This window comes from Euprymna scolopes, chromosome 45 (assembly GCF_053919585.1).
Source record: "Euprymna scolopes isolate OS-2025 chromosome 45, ASM5391958v1, whole genome shotgun sequence".
NCBI lineage: Eukaryota > Metazoa > Mollusca > Cephalopoda > Sepiida > Sepiolidae > Euprymna > Euprymna scolopes.
Window position 1 is genome coordinate 23,299,356 of NC_136526.1, and position 19,846 is coordinate 23,319,201.

Sequence of the window (19,846 nt, forward strand, 5' to 3'; positions counted from 1 at the left end):
CTACACCCATATATATATATATATATATATATATATATATAGAGAGAGAGAGAGAGAGAGAGAGAGAGAAAGAGAGAGAGAGAGAGAGAGAGAGAGAGAGAGAGAGAGAGAGATGGCTTGTGTTGCCGGGTTTGAATCTAAGATTCCCAATATTTTTGCTGATAAGGATACAAAATTATTTTTTAAAGAAAAAAAATGATAAATATTAGATAGCCGAGTTATTCAGTGTTGCCCATGTGTGGAGGATGATACAATCACATTCAAATTTGCAAACCAAGGAGTAAATGTAATGTTTTTTAGTATTCTTCCTCTGAATAAAATAATTATTTTACTCAAAAAGTCAGCAATCAGCAGTCGCATAAAACTGAGAGGCATTTGAAGAGTCACTTTCTTTTACACTGTGAGTTGGTCGAGCACTGAAGATTCCCAAAAGGATGAAACACTAGTATCTGTATATATTTAATTATTATAGTAAATAATATTATATATATATATATATATATATATATATATATATATATATATATATATACATACACACACACACACACACTGTATTGGGGTAATTGCATCAAGTCTGGAATAATTGTGCCAACTAGCTAAAAGCGCTCTCTTAGCAACCACGCATATAAAGAGCACTTTTTTTTAGTTAGCGTAATTTCCCCCGGATTTGGTGCAATTACCCCAAAGTATAGTATATATACTGTCATCTCTTTTTTAAAAGATGGAATCACTCAATTGTAGAAGACAAGATGTAAGCAAGCAAGGTTCACAACTTTATAATTACATAGGTATATATAAATTTTTAGTAATGTGATCTTATAAAAATGTCTAACAAAAAAATAAATAAATATGCTCACTCCGACGTATATTTTGTTAGTCGAAGATGATGATATCATGCTAAACAAACATTCTACAGTGTAACAGCCCCCCCCCCAAAGAGGAGTAAATGCTTGGGAGGATGATATTATGACAACATAACGGATAGTTACTTACCTTTCTCCCTAAAAGAATAAGATAATCATGAAACAATGAAATAACATAAGAGAATCACCTCCATAAATGGGAAAGCAATGCCTGTAAGTATTGTCATTCGTTGATTTTGTTTTACGGCATATCAACCCTTTTTAGGTTATTTAATGCCGAATTTATTGATTTTGAAGAAAAAGTTTATAATAGAATATATTTGTTGTTTTTTTCAAGTCAGTTTCTATTTAACCCATAGTTGGGACCCTAACAAGTACTACCACTCCGGGTCAGAGTGAACCTGGGAGCAATGGCAATAAAGGGGTGGCTCCACACTCCCCAAAACCCGCAAGCTGGGGCCTCACCATTGGATATAGTTTAAGGTCATATCCGGGACCGTGAGTATTGTAGCATTGAAACAGATACTACACTATGCATCAGTCTCCTCAAAAAAGAGGATGTAGTCCCAAGAAAGATGGCCTCATGATACCAGAACAGATCACATTACCTCCTTTCCTGAAGGAGGAGGTAATTAGACTTATGATGCATCCCTCATTAAAAGATAATATAATAAGCGATTAAAGTCTTTTCTTTTTTTTTTTCATTTACCAGAAAACATTTTTTTTTGTTAATTGGTTTGGGATAAAAATGTAGTATATGTTCTCAGCAATCCAGACGTGAAACGATAAAATTGTCGCCCTAGAAAAGACGACATGGTTCCATTTCCATTTGATGAAAACTGGTTTTCTTTTTTGTTGCAAACCATCTAGTAGTTGGCCAGTTGTTTACAAATCCCAAGAGCGAGAGGAGCTTTCTATCTAAAAGTGACACAATATTCAACAAGCAAATTTGGAGATGTGCCACTGCACAACTCATGTTCTCTACCGATCCAAGTCATGATAACAAAACAATTACCAGCAACATCAAAATGCATTGCTGCATTGAAGTTTCCAGCTATACTTTCGGTCTTTAGTGTCGTTTCAAGAACAATTGGGACGCCGAAATATTAACGTTATTATTTTGAAATTATTATTTAACATGAGAAAAGTGGGGTTTAAAATAACTTAAACGTAATACAGAAATGAACGATGTTAAAAAAAAAAAAAAAAAAAAAAAGACAGATATATCAAAATTTGAATTTAACTATAATAAGTATTATGGTATCTGTTAGATATTTTAAAATTCAGAATCAAAAAATTACATTCAGATAAATGTAGGGGGGGTATATATAATTTATTTTACACCATCAGATATTTTTCTGGTAATAAGAGACATTTTATCAATTTGCAAACTATTAGGTGCTACCATATATGTTTTCAGAAAAAAAAAATATCAGTAGTTGGAATTCAAATGATTTGAGGAATTTTTTTTTCGGCACATTTCAAAGTTGTCTGCAGAGAGAAGAGGTTGCCATTAAAACTTTGTGAATGCTGATTTGGCTCCGTTCAAAAGATTTTTTTGTGGTGCCAGATAGGCAGTGATAGAGGAATGCAGCAGATTGTTTGGTCAATCCCACGCACAAGTGATGAAATCATTCACAACCTCAGCATCTTCTACCTCTTTTACATTTGTTGATAATATTATTACAATAGGAACAGTGTTTAGAATCAGTATGTATGAAAGATTACGGAGAAAGAAACAGGAGAGATAGAGAGGGGGAAGTAGAGAGAGAAAGAGGGGAAGTAGAGAGAAAGAGAGATAGTAGAAAGAAAGAGAGATAGTAGAAAGAAAGGGGAAAGGGAGAAAAGAGAGGGAATAAGAAAAAGGGAGAAAAAGTTGCACAAAGATGTGTAATACTTCGGCCAATCAAGAAAGCGGTGAGGAAGAGGAAAGGGAAAACAGAGTGAGGAAGTAAAAGGGGGAAGTGGATTTAGGAAGAAGAGAGGGTGGGCGAGACAGATCTTTGAAACTCTTATTAAATTGCAATTTCAAAAGCTTTGAAAATGTTTCATGTATGAAAGCCACAAATCAAAGCCAGTCATCACAGCTTGATATATTGCTTAGCTGCAGAGAGGAAGCAACAAACAAAATCCTATAATAGCAGAAAATATTCTTGCATAAGAAGGTAAAAAAAGTTCATTAATTTGGTAACATAAATGCAACATAGTAGGTACAAAGGAGTTAGGTTGTTTCTTGCTCTCACTGTATAATTCACAAAACCTCACATTAAACTGGCCTTGTGCAATATTTGACCTTAAAAACAGATGTATAGATCAGGAAGAAACTAACCTCCATCTAATTGGTAATTGTACAAAATTTCAAACAAGATTGAGAGAAAGAGAGGGGTGGGGGAGATTCATGATTTGTCAATGATAAAACATTAAATAAGAGTGGGATGGCCACGGGTGTGGGGATTTGTATAAGGAGGAAACAAACGAGGTGGCCAAGGAAAGGCAGGAGCTGCACTATTTTAATGTTATGCTCAGACTTGTATTTTAGGAGTGTTCTAATAATTAATAAACGCTTTCATACTGAATAACAAGGTGGGGTCACTTAGTGCTTATACTGTAATGTTACATTTTAACTATCTTCATCAGCTTTAAAACATAATGTGAACATAAAATAACATTTTAAAACATAGTATGAACATTGAAGTGTTAAAATGAGAAATACTGGTGGAGTTGTTGCAATTGACTATTCAGCTTGCAGTGTTGAGTTCATAGCATCACTTTAATTAGAGAGGAGGTGAAAAAAACAAAACTCTTAATCGACCAAAGTAACTGCACTTATGGATGGCAGCAAGACTCAACCAGAAAACCCAGGCTGCAAATAACTAGCCAGGATCATCAGAACCTTTGGGGTCTAAGTCAAGGGACAATAATGAAGGCCAGTTCCAAAGCTGCCATCAAACTTATCAGCACATTACAACATTTAAATAAATGAAATTATTAAATCATATTTATTCAAAATAAATAATCTATATATTAATACGATAGCGTGTGTGTTATTTTCTGTGTCACGCTTACATCCGGGTCGTTTAATTGTTATGTACTTCCATTTCTTGGAATAAATAATTTTACCAAGAATTTTTCATAAGTTTTGGTTTCAATTAAAGCTAATGGCACTCCAATAATCTATTTTTTTAAAATAATTTTATCAAGAATTCTCCATGAGTCTTGGTTTCAGTTTCGATTATAGCTGAGTGAACTAAAGTTATATACATACATATATAGTCTTGGAAGTTTTTAATCTTTAAAACTATACAAAAAAAAAAAGAATTAATTATTTTTTATCATTCGTTAGAAAACTATTTAGTCAGTAAGTAATCACCTCAATCCTGCATCAACTTCATCATCACTGCATTAACTTCATCATCACTGCATTAACTTCATCATCACTGCATTAACTTCATCATCACTGCATTATATTCATAAGTTTGGGTTTCGATTTAAGCTGATGAACCCAAGTCATATAGATATATTTTTTATTTTTGAAATCACAACTTTATAACATACAAAAATCAATAGAACATTAACTCTATAATAATATACACGAAATCTGCAATAATTAAAATATATTTAAGCATATTTTACGACCTGGCTAAGCTTAGATAAATATTTTGCAGTTTTAACAAAAAAGCTACAATAATATCAGAGCGTTTCCACTTACGCTGAATATCTACAGAATGCCAACATCAATTTATTACATATGAATCAATCCCCTGTGGAATTTCCAGAAGTCCCACTAGTGAATACATTAAAAAGATTTTAACCCTTTTGAAGTCTGTATTCAGCAGAGAAACATTGGCGCATAAAATTATTTTTTTCCAGAATAAAATATCGATTGATCTAAACATAGAAATCAGTAAAATTGATTGGATGTAAAATTGCTCTTTAAGAAAATATTCAAAAGGAGATCAGATCTTTTTATCTAAACAGATTTAGGTTTCAAAATAAACTAAAAAAATCTATATGGTAATATTTTGTAATATATAATAAGTAGTAAGATTATTCAACTAAAATAAAAATAGGTTAAGACTTCTTAAAATTAATGCAGGGCTTTACATTGCGAGTGAAACAGTCACATTTGCAAGTGATTTTTCAAAATGGCGATTAGAAATAATGAAAAGCTTATCTTTTGGCGATTGTATTTCTTTCATTGACAATATTCTAAAGCTCACTACTGAGTGAAAAAGTATCTTTTCAACTTTTTCTAATAAAATGAACAAAGTTAAATTATTTAAATAATAAAAGTTTAATAGAACAATATAGTCTTTTTTTTTAACGGAGGCTGTTTAAAAAACATCTGAAGAAATTCGAATGTTTATACTTTCAAGTATCAACATAAATTTGTTGTATATTTAGAATTACACTTATTAAAAAAAGTACAGAAAAATCTTCATGATGTACATCCGTCACAGAATGAAGATGTCATATTCTAAAAATCATGTGGGTTTGGCTAGTAACTTTGACTAGTAAACGAAAATATTTAGTTGTCAAAGGTCAACTAAAGATAAGTTTGTCTGTAGAGGCCTGTAATACTAGAATTGTCTGCAAGGACTTCTGGCATAACGGATATAAGTGCTAAGTAATAATCATTGAAGGTTGATTATAATTGCGAATTACTTAAGATTTCTACCGGTCATGGCTGGTGCAACAAATTGATTAAATAAAGAGTTTTGTTTGAAATTTCATACAGATTTAGAAACTCAACAAAGAGAAGGTCAGAGATTACATCAGCTGAAACGTTATGAAAATAATATCCAAGATGAAAACCGTAGTCTGAATAATCCAAATAAAACAGAACAGATTTAGGTCTTCAATTTATAAGACGAACACTATCAATTACTAAAATAGACAAACAAACCAACTTTATTATATAAATAATACTTAAATAAAGACCCATCAGTTCTCTATAGCATCTTTTTTTTTTTTTAATCGATAGTTGGTTCAGACCTAGTGACCGGTTAAGGATTTAGGGCTTAGCAAAAAAAAAAAAAAAATCATCCTCATAATCTGTTTCATCAAATTAAGTGAACACTAATCTAATTGCAGAGTTAAAATTTAGAATCATCACAGTAAACACCTCTTCAAGTCTCTTAAAATGATAAATTCAGTATAAAGCAGATTAAAAAAAAACAAAAAAACATGGTATACAAAGATCTGATGATGCCAGAAGAAAACCCCTTGATTATATGCCCAAAGGCCTCAAACCTAGTACCGAGAAATATTATGAGAAAGGGAAATAGTTGAAATATGATTGTAGCCCCCTTCCCCTGTATATAGATGGCCGGGACTACTGACCCATGGCTTGATGTGCACAGACATGTAATGATGTGAATAGGTTTTTAATGTTGTTCGTCCCAGAAATGCACAGATGATAATTTCCATGGATTTCTGGGAAATCCAAGAGGATCCAAACTAAAGTTTCTCAACAAATTAGAGTGATAAACTTTCAAGCCTAGAACCAAGTTTTTTCTTATCATTAAAAAAAAAAATTCTTGAATTATTTAAATTAACGAAAAAATTTTTTTTTTTTTTTACAAAACAAAATTAATCCAATTGTAATCGAAAGTAAGCAAGTATATTTTGCAGGTTAATAGTTTTCTTCCGACAAAATCAATATTTGATTCATGTTCATCAGGTTTTTTTCATTTATTTTGTAGAACATCAATGTTCTTAGCAACAAAAAATGTATTTCAATTTAATTTTGTTCAAAAATTAATTTATCTGCTTTGAAAGATTTTTAAAATGGACACCATTTTAAAAAGAATTAACTAGATAGCACTTAATATGGCTGTAAGGTACAAACTTACGATGCTATTATATATATATATATATATATATATATATATATATATATATATATATATAATAGCATCATAGTTTTGTACCTGCCCATAGAGCTCATACTTATTGGACATAATTAGTGAGTTCAAATCTCACACAATACATAATTTTTACTCTGATTTCTTGCCCCAAAATGAACTTGAACATTTCAAAATACAATATTAAGTCGATTGTTTATTGTTAGTTTTGCAAAATTTAGCAACCCAGTAAATTATAGTTTTGGAAAGTTATGACAAAAAATATGTTTGTGTTTTAATTAATGGCATGTAGAAATTTCTAAATTGAAAGTTCAAACACAAAATTTGAATACATTTCAGAGTTGCAGAAAAAGAGAAGTAAAAACATTTTTATACTCCCCCCTCCCTCATGCCCCCCCCACCTCCTACTCTGGACACATTGTAGTGACGACCACAGAAACATGATATACAGTTTAATTACCCGGATGATAATCATAAATAACCCACACAAAGTTTAATGTGTTATTTTAAGCTTTGCATGTTTCAGGAACACCGGATGTGTGCACCTAGCTGTATCTCTTCACACACACACAGTTTACTTTTTTGTGCTTTTTTTTTTATAGATAACACTCGCATAATTTTCAATTAAAACATTTTTATGGTGGGGGGAGATAAAAAAAAGGAAAAAAGTCGAAAACACAGGTATACATCCTATATCACAAATAAAAATATAAAAATATGCAGTATAAGGACTAGTGATGGGACGATTTCAACATTTTTCCCAATTCTGATACAATTATTTTGCATTAAATTTCCGATTCGAATACAAGTAAAATTCCGATTCTTTATAAATCTTTAAATATGGAGTTGGTATTTTTCTCGGATTACCATAAAACCACGTGTAAAATGTGCATATATTTTTCAAACATAAAAATCCGCCACAGATTTTAGTTTTACTGATAATTTAAAAAGAATATTTACTATTTCAACATTACATTAAATTAACAGCAAAAAATCTTCCATTTAAACAAAATCACATGAAAAAACAATTAAAAGCACCATTTTTGGCATCAGAAAATTGGCACAAATTTCTGATTTCGATACTTAAAAAAAGTTCTGATTTTTCCGATTCCCGATTCCAATTAATCGTTCCAACACTAATAAGGACCATGTTACTGTCAGAATCATCTAGATGGTTTATGGAAAATGACAGAATGTGCCAAACAATGAGCACTTTAATATAAAAAAATAAAGAAAACATTTGTTTGCTTGTTTGATTTATTATTTTTAAAAAGAAATCTAAATATTTATTTTCAACAAAAAATTTGTAAAGAAGTAGAAAAAAATCATTAAAAATTTGGTTTTAATTGTACTTGCTATCAGTTGTTGAGTATTCACCGGAAGTTATTATCTCCCTTTGTATGTTTGATTTATGTGTGTGTGAGAGAGACGGTTTATCTCAGCCTACTGACAACCCACCCAGGCAAGTAAGGTACCAAAATGAAGCTTATGAACCAGCGGATGTTTTAATGATATTTATATCCATGTTTGGTGTATGGAAATGCGAAAACTGCAAAAAATACCGATTTACTAAACAACGTTTTATTCAACGTACAAGAACCCAAGTTTGCCCAGCTGGGTAAACTTGGGTTCTTGTAATATATAAAGGCAAAGAAGTTTTAAAAATTAAGTTGTGAGAGATGCCATTCTAAAGCTAAGCTGCCATTGTGTATACACAACACTATATCGATTAAATATATAATGAAAAGAGTGACCATGATCAAGGGATTCTCAGATTGGCACTCACATTTCTTTTAGTGCTGTTGTTGATTCCATCAAAAATCTAAACCTATCAGTGGTGTCTACCAGAAGAACTGATTTTGTTTGTCCAGTTCTCTATTTAGATTAGATTTTTTTTTTTATTTTATATAGGCTAGTTAATTCTATATCAGAAAATGAGCAGGAATCATTTTCATTGGTTGAAAAATGTTGAATCAGTGTCCAATGTTTTTTTTTATTTAGCAGATGCCTCAATGGGTTAATATGTATACTTAATTTTAAATAAGTAACTTCAGCGACTCCCTCTTGCAGAAAAAAAAGTGAAAAGGAAAGATTGAACTAAACAAGCAAGAAAAGAAAAATTGTAGCTGATATAAGATAGTAACTTTGTTCTTATGCTTGCTCATCTCGCATCTCAATTGCTAATCTGCCACAGATATATCAATAATTTAAAAAAATGGAAGAAAAGAAATATTTTAAAAGAACGAAAAAAAAAAAAACACTCACTTGTTTGAGTAATGGCGTACATCTCCGCAGTCAAATGCAACAATACAAAACTTGTATTTCTGCCGTTTCTCAAAATTCAAACTGAGGCCATCTTTGACAACCATCTTTGCAGCACCAGTTTTATTATTCAAGAGTTTCACCTCAAATGGCACTTCACGCGAGTGAGGTCCGATTATTTTATAACCACAGATCAGACCTGCTTTGCCTTCATCCTCATCCGTAGCAGTAATGTTAGGTTGGAGCTTTACTTCCCTTTCATCTTCATATAAGGTTCCCAAGAACAAGTGTTCTCCATTACGAACTGTCTGTCTCGATTCCAGAACGGGGTCATGGGAGTTGGGTTCTGAAATCAAAAACAAACATTGGAAGATGTTTTATTCAATTCAGACATTGATATTTATTTCATACATGAGCAATAAACTGCCATCCAACAGCTCTAAATATTCTTTTAAAATATATAACTTACAAGAACAGTTTTAGCAAATTATAGTTTTTCTTTCATTTGAAAACTAATAACTGTTAATATTCACAAAAACTAGTAATATAAGAAGAATAAGACAATAAAATTACAAATAAATAACAAACATTAATTTTTTTAAACAGTTATACAAATTAGACATAAAATAGCTGTGTTCAGATCTTTGCTCTCTCGCCTAGGGTTAGGGTTAAGGGTTAGGGTTAGGGTTTATTAGTCCTTGCGCGAAAGAGCAGGACACAAAATGTTTTAAATAATAATAATAGAATAACAATAACAAAGACTTTCACTGGTGAGGACTACTATTGACTGTAACCAGTTATACAGTCCTTTGGAAATTTTCATCTCTATTTTTCTCGTTATGTACTGAATATTTCTTAATGAAACCTATATGAAATATGTTCCTTATTAAATTTTAAAGGTTTTCCATTCTGAAAGAAGTTTAAAAAAAATTAATCTAAAAAAGTTATTTTAAAGTTTTTGTTAAAAATATTCAGATTTTCTCATTATTCAGACCTGTATTACAAAGAGGGAGTTGCAAAAAATGAGTTGTGGTGGAGGAGAAATACAAACTGAAATAGAGAGGAGAGTTTTAAAATATAATCTTAAAAAGATAAGAAAAGCATTTCATCCAAGGCATGAAAATTGTTAAACAAAATGTTTTTACTATAGGCTTTAAAAATAAAAGTACAAAATTCATTTTGAAATTTATTTATCTTCAGAGTGCACTTTTATAAATTTTACAAAGTAAGGTATAAAAATTTAATTTAGATTGAATCAAAAGATTACCTTGGATTTATTTTATGTAATGTACATTTTGTTGCAATTTAAAAACATTATCTTTCATATAGCAATTAATGATATAGATAGAAAATTTTCAATGATTTTTTTTTAAGTGTAACAGATTGTACATTACATAAAATAAATCCAAGGTAATTAGTAAAAACATTTTGTTTAACAATTTTCATGCCTTGGATGAAATACTTTTCTAACTCGTATATGTATGCTTAAAATTACAAAGATAATTATCTTTATATTAAAACCTATCGAGATAATAGAAAGCTTAATTAGAACAATTAAAATGCTGAAAATAAAATTAAATAAATTACAATATTTATTGAGCACTCAAAAAATAAAACAAGGAATAATGATAAAAATGTCTAAATCCATGAAATTTCAAAGATAATAAGCTCTTTTCATTAGGGGATAAACATTAGTAGAAAATGCATCATTGATTAGTATGAATTTTAAGATATATATATATATATATATATATATATATATATATATATATATATGAGAGAGAGACAGAGAGAGACAGAGGGGGGGTGAAACGATTCATAATTGTGAATTAAAAATCAGTTTCAAACGGAAAAACAAACAAAATCAACTCGATTGTACGATCGTTTTGGAAACAATATTCACTTAATTGAAAATGTCAATAGGTATTGACAATAATTTGACAAAAGTTTTGTCCTTTAAAGCAATCTTCTCATCAGTAAAAAATAGGGGAGGGACTTTAACCCCTCCCCTATAAATAAAACTCCTCCCCTAAAATAAAACTTTTTAGTCGTAAGTAAGATATTCCTGGAAATATTTAAAAACAAAATAAAGGAAAATTAAGTTATTAATTTTATGTTGATAAATAAAATAAACAGAAAATTAGGAATGAGTTTAAAAAAAAAAAAAAAAAATATATATATATATATATATATATATATACAGGGTGACCCAAAAAGATGCGTACCCATGTTTTATTCGATAAAAAATCCCTTTTTTAACGAATGTTTTTTTCTGTTGCAGGATGTGATAGGTGAACCTATGGATGATCGTTTGCAGCTTTAGTTGCCCCAAAAATGTGTTGGACAATTCAGCAGAAAACATTCTCCGTGGAACAATATTTTTCGACCAAATCATACCAGAATGTACAGATTCAGTTTCAAAAAAGTTTTCATTGTCGCAACTTTCCATCAAAATCAACAGTTGTTAGGTGGGTTACGAAGTTCAGAGAGCATGGGACTTTAGTGGACTTATGTTCTAAAGCCACAGGAGGAACTTATTCAGGCAGGAAAAAGAGTGCAAGGACAGAAGAAAACATTGCTGCAGTGAGGAACTCAGTAGGACGCAGCCCTAAGAAATCGGTGCGTAGACGCAGCCAAGAACTCGGAATGACAAGGGAGTCAATGCGACGTGTTCTTACGTCTGATCTGCACCTATACACATACAAGATTCAAGTAAAGCAACAACTAACTGATTCTGACAAGGAAAAGCGATTAACAATGTGTGAATGGTTCTGTAATGTGCTTGAAAATGACGGAAACTTTCTTGAGAAAGTCTGGTTCTCAGATGAAGCCCATTTTTTGCTTTCCGGGCACGTCAATAGCAAAAACAATGTTTTTTGGGGTTCGGAGGTTCCAGACGAAGTGCTTCAGAGGCCCCTTCATTCCGTTAAATGTACTGTCTGGGTGACCATGAGCAAGCACGGGATCATCGGGCCTTATTGGTTCGAAGATAATGACGGCCGATCTCAGACAGTCAACAAGGAGCGCTACATGGCTGTTCTGAACAAGTACTGGGCGTCGCTGAGACGCCGGAGAGGGGTTCTGAAAGGTTGAGGCAGAGGTTCGAATAGAGACTCATAAGCAGAAGATGCGATGTGGAATGGGCCCTGCGCTCACCAGATCTTAACCCCTCAGATTTTTTTCTGTGGGGTTTCCTCAAAGACAATGTATACAAGGAAAATCCACAAACAATTGAGGAACTGAAAACTGCCATCACAGAAAAAATAAGAGCCATCCCGAAAGAGGAGTGTGTAAAAGTGATTGATAACTTTGCCAGACGAATACAGGTTTGCTTGCAACGAAATGGTGGACATTTAGAACACATCTTAGGAAAGCCATAAGTTTACTAAAAATTGACAGAAATAGCTGAAACTCTGGTGAATGGTCTTCCATAAACTGAATAAGGTGTGGTTGCAATTTGAAATAAATAGCTGTTTAATTAAAGTCACAATTGAAATTTTTATGGGTACGCATCTTTTTGGGTCACCCTGTATATATATATATATATATATATATATATATATATATACATACACACACACACACACACTTTTTTATATAAAAAAATAATTTTTTTCTTTTTACAAGGAAAAGTTCATGATTTTTCATTATTACTATTATTATTATTATTATTATTATTATTATCATTATTATTATTATTATTATCATCATTATTATTATCATTATTATTATCATTATTATCATCATTATTATTATCATCATTATTATCATCATTATTATTATCATTATTATTATTATCATTATCATTATTATTACTATTATTATTATTATCATTATCATTATTATTACTATTATTATTATTATTATTATTATCATTATTATTATCATTATTATTACTATTATTATCATTATTATTATTCTTGTTTGACTTTTGGGGGAGGATCGATAAACATTGTAATTTATTTAATTTTATTTTCAAACAATTTTTTTGTTTACACACACACACTTTATATATAAGAAAGAGAGCATCTTATATGATTTATTCTTATTGGTTTAAGTAACAGATATAGCAATATTGGTATGATAAAAATTCACAATTATTCATTTACATTTCAGATTAAGAGAAAGAAAGTAAATTTAGAAGACGAGAGCCACGATGTCCAAAGATGTAATTTAACGATCAAATAATGAGAAATAAATTCAATAAATTCAAAAAGAAAAAAAGAATTGTTCTTGATCAGCAGAAAAAGAACTCTCTAATGAGAAGTCTCATTTCGTCCACAATGTCAGATTTAAATGATATCTTAATTGCATTCAAATTAAACTTTCACCACAATAAACAATTACAGTCAACAAAATGATTGGTCAATAATACAAAAAATATAATGCATAATGTATACGAAAGCAATTTTGTTGAATGCGTGTGTTTCACATCATAACAGATAAACACTTGATTGGAGAGCTAAACAGCAAATTTGGAATCAGCATTTTCAATTTATAGTCCTTATCAATGTCAGTTCTCAAATCGTTTTAAAACTCATTATTCAAAATTAAACTATGTCAAGATAACAGAAATTGAATTTTTAGCATCCGCCTTTCTAAGCCAACAACCGGACAACATTTTGACTACCAGTTAGAGAGAGAGAGAGAGAGAGAGAGAGAGAGAGAGAGAGAGAGATTACATAGTTTTTTTATAGTTTTTTTTTTTAAAGACAAATTGACTAGAATGCTCAATTACCAAAGTATGAATCCAACATACTGAAGTTATTCAATTGATACAGACTAGATATTATGAACGAAACACTGGTTTCTCTGTCGACTCTCCAATAAATTCTCATTTAAAACTTATGTGAAAGATGTGCTGATATTGCGCATCCAATTAAAATCAAGGTTCATACAGAGTTTTTTGTGGTCAATCTGCAGAAGTTAGCATTTTGCTACCCTGGAAATACGATCTGTGCATGAGCTTTTTGTCATTTGAACCTAGGATTAGTTCTTACTTTTTATTTTTTTGTCATTTGAACCTAGGATTAGTTCTTGTGACACAGAGCAGGGTTTACAACAACTATGTCCAAGATGCAACGTTACAATGGTGGACTAATTTTATATATATAAGTTCTAAACTATATATGGCAATTAAGCTACACAGAATATTCCGCATTTCATCCATGCTAGGCATAAGCCTGATAAATCCTAGCATGAATGAAATGCGGAATATTCTGTGTAGCTTAATTGCCATATATATATATATTTTATAACTTACTACCTAGCACTACCTCTGTATTGAACACTGTTAAAGTAAGTACTTAAAGTTTACGCATAAATTTATACTTTCGTATATTAATTTATGTGATTAAATGAAGTAGGTATATATATATATATATATATATATATATATAAACTAAAATTTTGAAATACTTTAAGATTATAGATTGTATAACACTGTAAAAATTAAAGTCCATATAAATATTAGTATCAACATTTATAAAACAATCCCAGCCAGATAAAGAAACTCAATACACACACACACATATATATATATATATATATATATATATATATATATATATATATATATATATATATATATATATATATATACTAGCTGGACGCTCAGTGTTGCCCGGTCGTACAATATGCTTAAAAATATTTTAATTCATGTAGATTGTGCATGTAATATTATAAAATCAAACCTCTATTGATTATTGATTATTATATATTACGAGGAATAATTTGCCTAATTGACAAAAAAATTAAAAAATAATAATGAAGTTGCTCAGCAAATTCCGTCTGTGTTTGTTTACAATATCATGTCAGCTGAGATTTGGGCTTGACGATCTTAGAAATAATTTTTCTTCTCTTATAAACAAAAAAGAAGAATTTTTACAGGGGAATATTTTATGTTACACCAGCCAAGGTTACACTGGTGTAACGTAATATATGTAACGTAATATATATTACCCTGTAAAAATTCTTTTTTTTTTTATCTATAAGAGAAGAAAGACTCTTTTTAAAATCAGATTTTTTTCGATTTTCAATATGTATCGGATTAATTTTTGTACAAGGATATCCAAGAACACTGCCAGAAATATAAATCACCTTTGTGTGAAATTTGCAAAAGATAGCCTCAGCCGTTTCACACACACACACACACACACAGTGACTTTTATATATGAGTAGAGATATATGTGTGTGCCCTGCAAAATGGATATATTTGTTTGAAGTAGCTGAGTGGTCATCGCTACAGTATTTAAGTGATAATCTAATAAGTTGCTTTACTAAATGGAGGTTCATGGTTGGAGCTGGTATATCTTAAGAAAGAGGCTTTCGATATACCTTTGAATGTGTCTCTCTAGTGGTTCTACCAGTCGGTATTTATGGTTTACACCAGCCAATCGTGTTCTTGTGAGGAGGAACCCGGATATACTCATATTTGTTACATCAATATGTGAATTTATTTCTTGATTTTTTTTTAATTATAAATTTTAATTCTACAAAATCAGCATTTGATTTGGATTCGTCAGTTTTTTGATGAGACAATCACCATTGTTGAACCGTAGAATAATCTACACATAGTTTTTTAAATGTTTATAAAATTTCACTTATAAAAGCTCTATTTATTGAGCTCTTTTGAAAAAAGCATCGTTTTTTAGTTCAATACATTTGAACTTCAAAGATTTTTCAAATATAGCAAGTATAAATATTAATATTTACAGGAAAATGCTAACCGGATGAAAAAGCTCAATATTCGAGATAAAGCATTGATATATAAGGAATTCAGTATAAACTCTGTAAATTAGAATTTACAACATATTTGACAAGGAATACACAAATTAAAATTTTCTTATTCCCTGGAGTTTCAAAGAATGGCTCTTATTCTCAGAGGAAATTAGTTGACAAAATAATATTCATAGACAGCACATAAATTGAAAACTATCATGCCTTGGAGAGCCATGCTCGCTGACACTGTTAAATGGCAGGGCTGCTGATGAAATTATACAATAAATATTTGTAGAAAAGTTGATGATGGAAAAATGTACGAGTTAAAAAGAATTAAAATTTTGCAGAACCAATTTTCATAAAATATGACTTCTTGCATAATTTTAAATTTATAGGTTAACCAACAAAATTCATAGTCTGTCATGAATATCATTTTGCTAATTTCTTTGAGGATGTATGAAAACTAAAGGAGTGAGATATAACAAATGAGAAATTGGAATCAAGTTTCCTTTTGCTGTTAATTCATATCATCAGCAAGTTTTAGTTTTCCCCTCCACCAAGGCCAGAGGTCTGGAGAAATATCAAATATTTTGTAATTCATATGCAAAAATAGGAAAATAAATGACTATGATTGAAACATTTTATGGCCGTAAAAATGTGCTAAAAATAAACTCCAGAAGAGGGATGATCCCTTTAATATGCGACTACACAATCCAGGTCATTATCTTTCCAACGAGCCTTCATTTGTTAATTCTGATCAATAGTCGCTGAAATTTCAAACTTATAAAATTGCCAAAAAAGGTGGTATATATATGGATATATTTATATTAGTAGCCAAATTGGATATTGAAATGCTCATATCTTTAATTCTATGAGACAAAACTATATGAAAATTTGCAGGCTTTTTGAAGATTATAATACTATTCTATGCTTAAAATGTTATGACAATTGGTAAAAAAGAATTTATATTTTCAAACCAATAAAATATACCCAAATTTGCCTACATTTCTATAGTGTCCTGGCAAGCCAGCTTTAATTTTGCTGCTTTGAGATGAATTTCACTTAGGGTGTTTTTTTTTTGCTTGATTGTCTCCCATGTGGCCTTGCCAGGCCATTAATATATACAAACGATATTTAATAAGATATAAAAAAATATATTTTCAAAGATCAACAGTTTCCACACTAATTACACATTTTATTCATTATTATTAATCAACTAGCTGTACCCGGCCATGCGTTGCTGTGGCTCAGTTTGTTTCGTTTATTTACTTTTATTATTTTTTGCAAATTTTTTTAATCAATAAAAGTTGTTATTACCCCCCCCCCCCCCAAAAAAAAAAAAAAAATTAATTTTTTACCATAACTTGTTAGGTGAAAGTCTTTTGGGTTTTTTTCAGGAAAACTTGCACATTTTTTTTTTTAAAGAAATTTGGCAGTAAACGTTTCTTTTTGAAAACGGAATTTTTATTATAAAAAGAACAGATGAATGCTTTATATGAACATTGTAAATAGGTGAAAGTAGAGAAAAGTTTGATTTTTTTTTTTCAAGAGACTGTACAAATTATTTTTTTTCAACAGATGTTAAGAAAAACAGAAAACATACTTCCATAATTAATTATGCAAAAATATAAATAAAGTGGAAAACTTTCTGTTATTAATGTTTGCTAAAAAAAATAAATACAGTAAACTTCGCTGAAGTGTTAGCATATGCTGCATCTTAAAAAGTTGGTTCATGCTGACAAATAAAATAAACGTCTAAAAATAGTAAAAATCATGAATGACGGCTCTTGGGGTAAGCAGGAACAACACAATCATTTGTGTAAAATAATTAATATTCGAGAAATTGTAAACAATAACGAAAATACCTGATACCAAATGCAGTAAAATTCAAGTATCTTTTATACGTGCTGAAACTGTTTAAGTTATTTTTATTTAATTTCTTTTATTAAAAGTTGTCTTTCCAACAATTAACTGGTTGCATGTCGTTTAACCATTGGGGACTTCACTCTTGGAAAATTGTATAAAAAATCTATGACTATCACTAACTCTAACTTTGGGAGTGCAACTCGAACTTAGGGTTAGTGGTAGATAAGTCATTTGTTAGGTGTGTCAGAAATTTTGTGAAAAATATTGAATTCCACCCGCTATCTTTCGAAGCTTATGACTCCTCGCAAAATGTAATTCAAGCCCTAATTTTTTTTCAATTAAAGGAGCAAGGACCAAGGTTTCATTTAAAAAAAAAACAACAAAAAAAAAACGTGTTTTAAAAAAAAAAAAAAAAAAAAAAAAAATGTGTTTTTTTTAAAAAAAAAAAAAAAGGTTTTAAACTTCGGACTTTACAGGTAAATTTCTAAAAACACTACTATTTTTGTTTTAAATTTGAATATATTATTTATTGATCTTTTATCTTCAATTTGTGATATATAACACTTTGGTGAGTAAATTAATTATTTACTTTTTAATAGACATTTGAAAATGGGGGGGCTCGAATTAAAAAAAAACGTTTGTCTAAAATATTATATTCGGTTTATTGGAAAGAGCATAAAATTTCACATTGACCCTGAAAATATCGTAAAAATTGAATCAAAAGAAAAATTTTGATTCAATTAATTTTGTTACTGTTTTTTAAAAAATAAAAAAATAATATTTCTATTACTTTTTATACAACTTTAATAGTTTATTTTGGAAATATAATCCATAAAGAAAATAAACAACCCACTTTTAAAAGAGAAATTACGAGTTTTTTATATTTTATTCGCAGTTTCGTGTTCGGGGTGTCAAAAATTCATACAAAAATTCTGATACACCTAGTCATTTGTTTACAACTTTTGAGAAATTAAGCCTCCTTACTCCTTAAGCAATAAGCAGACATTAGTTTATTATTTTTTTTTTTTATTCTGTGTGTAAAATCCACTTTGAACAACATATTTGGAAATTAGAAAAATAAAAAAAACAAAAAAAAAAACTTTGTTTTAGCATGTTAACAGTATTTAGGTTTGTAGATAATTAAATTCTACTGTGTTTGGTATAAGTTTTTTTTTTTTTTTGCAGCCGTTTCTTTTTTTATGTTTTTAAAATTTTTGACTAAGGGGGGTTGCTTAGATCGTATTTTAAACTAAACTACGGAGGTTGGAATGCCACCCACCCCCCTAAAATGTACTTGGAAAAATCGATTTTATAGCGAGATTTAAGAATGGTTAGCCAAAAAAAAAACGTGAAAAACAAAACAAATAATCAATAAATAATTGTTACCAAAGGCAATAAATGCTACTTTTTTTTTTACTTACATGAATGAGTTTATTTTATGTTTTAAAGTATTTTCAAGCGCTTTTCTTTATTTTTTAATCTAAAATTGCGTGTTCGTGGGTGTGAAATATCTCCAGATTTTCTAGAATTCCCCGCTAGATTGCAAACGAAATCTCCAGATCTAGCGGGAAAACCACTAATTTGGAAACACTGGTCACGTGACGGCAAGCGGTGATAAAATGGCCTATCAGTACAAAGAAAACCACCTATTTAATGGAGCAAAATTAAGTATAATGTTCTAATTAAAAAGAGATATATAAAAACATGCATGGGTACAGTAAACATATACCAAAATGTTGAAGCAATCATTTATTTAGTTATTTAGACTATTAATTACGAACGGACCAAGAGTTACATTTTTATATATATATATATAGATTAAAGACAACATTTTATTCATTATTATTAATCAATTAAAGACAACATTGAAAAGATTCAAATTTACACAAAGTAATTTGATTACACAATAAAAGCTACACAAACTAATTTCCGTCAGTATTTTCTTTTTTTAAATTTCTGGGCATCAGGTAGGTATCACTAGTAAATGATTTATGTCATAAAAGTTGTAAATTCAGACAAAAGACCATATGCATAAAGCAACAGTTCAAATTAGCTGTGGCAAGAATCCTCTGAAAATTGGCTGATATAATGTCTAAATAAGATACAAAAAAAAAGAAATTGTTTTAATTAAATTTAACGAGATTAACAAATACAAGTACATGGGCACTTGACTTAATTAAATCTTCAAAACAACCAAATTTGCTTTCTTTGTACAAGGAGTATATCAAAAATATTTTTTCCTTTTCTTTCAAAGCATATTTAAGA

At 30.0% G+C, this 19,846-nt stretch overlaps 1 protein-coding gene across 1 annotated transcript in view; it reads right to left on the bottom strand.

Moving 5' to 3' along the window:
• LOC145269287 (calsyntenin-1-like) overlaps positions 1-19,846 on the bottom strand; it is a 160,031-nt gene that overhangs the window by 111,779 nt on the left and 28,406 nt on the right. Inside the window, exon 2 of the mRNA XM_080124969.1 lies at positions 8,999-9,341. Within this exon, the coding sequence (XP_079981095.1) occupies positions 8,999-9,341 (343 nt within the window). The remainder of the gene's footprint in view (positions 1-8,998; positions 9,342-19,846) is intronic.